A 1,032-nucleotide genomic window follows, 5' to 3' on the forward strand; every position below is an offset into this window, starting at 1 on the left:
GCTGGAGCAACAGAGAAAGGAGCAATGGATGCAGCTAATATTTTAAAACCAATGTTATCAAGAGGAGAATTACGATGTATTGGAGCAACAACGTTAGAGGAATATAGAAAATATGTTGAAAAAGATCCAGCATTTGAAAGACGATTCCAACAAGTTTATGTAAGTGAACCAAGTGTAGAAGATACATTATATATTCTTCGAGGAATAAGAGAGAAATATGAAAATCATTATGGATTAACAATTACGGATTCAGCATTAGTTTCAGCAGCAACATTAAGTAAAAGATACATCAATGGAAGATTTCTTCCTGACAAGGCAATTGATTTAGTTGATGAAGCATGTGCTACATTATTTACACAAAAGAATTCACAACCAGAAGAAATAGATAGATTAGAAAGAAGAGAAACACAAATAAATGTGGAGAAAATAGCATTAGAAAGAGAAGTTAAAGAAACGGATGAAGAACATAAAAAAGTTATTGAAGAAAGACTTAAAGAAATTGAAAAAGAAATGAGTGAAAATAAAGAGAAATTAACAAAGTTACGAATTAATTATGAGAAAGAAAAAGGAGGAAGTGAAGAAATGAAAGAACTTGCAACAAAAATAGAAAGTATGAAACATAAAGCAGAAAGTACTAAAGATTTAGAAGTAGCAGCTGATTTGAAATATTATGCAATACCAGAAGCAGAAAAGAGATTGGCAGAATTAAAGAAACAAAATAAAGAAACAACAATGATATCATTACAAGTCACAGCAACACAAATAGAAGAAGTTGTGAGTAGATGGACAGGAATTCCAGTTACTAAAATGAATCAAAGTGAGAAAGCAAGATTACTGAATTTAGAAAGTGAAATACATAAACGAGTAATAGGACAAGATGAAGCAGTGACAGCAGTTAGTGATGCAATCATTAGAAGTAGAGGAGGATTAGGAAATGAAAAACGACCAATAGGAAGTTTTATGTTTTTAGGACCAAGTGGAGTAGGTAAAACAGAATTAGCAAAAGCATTAGCAGCTGAATTGTTTGATCAG

At 31.5% G+C, this 1,032-nt stretch overlaps 1 protein-coding gene across 1 annotated transcript; it reads left to right on the forward strand.

Annotated features, from left to right (window-relative positions):
- Positions 1 to 1,032, forward strand: EHI_183680 (heat shock protein 101, putative; the record flags this gene model as incomplete). The annotated part of the gene is made up of 1 exon (XM_001914603.1): positions 1 to 1,032. A coding segment is annotated over one exon (1,032 nt), but the record flags the coding sequence as incomplete, so codon positions are not given.

The sequence above is a fragment of the Entamoeba histolytica genome, genomic scaffold (assembly GCF_000208925.1).
Source record: "Entamoeba histolytica HM-1:IMSS scf_1104750519069 genomic scaffold, whole genome shotgun sequence".
Lineage (NCBI taxonomy): Eukaryota > Evosea > Mastigamoebida > Endamoebidae > Entamoeba > Entamoeba histolytica.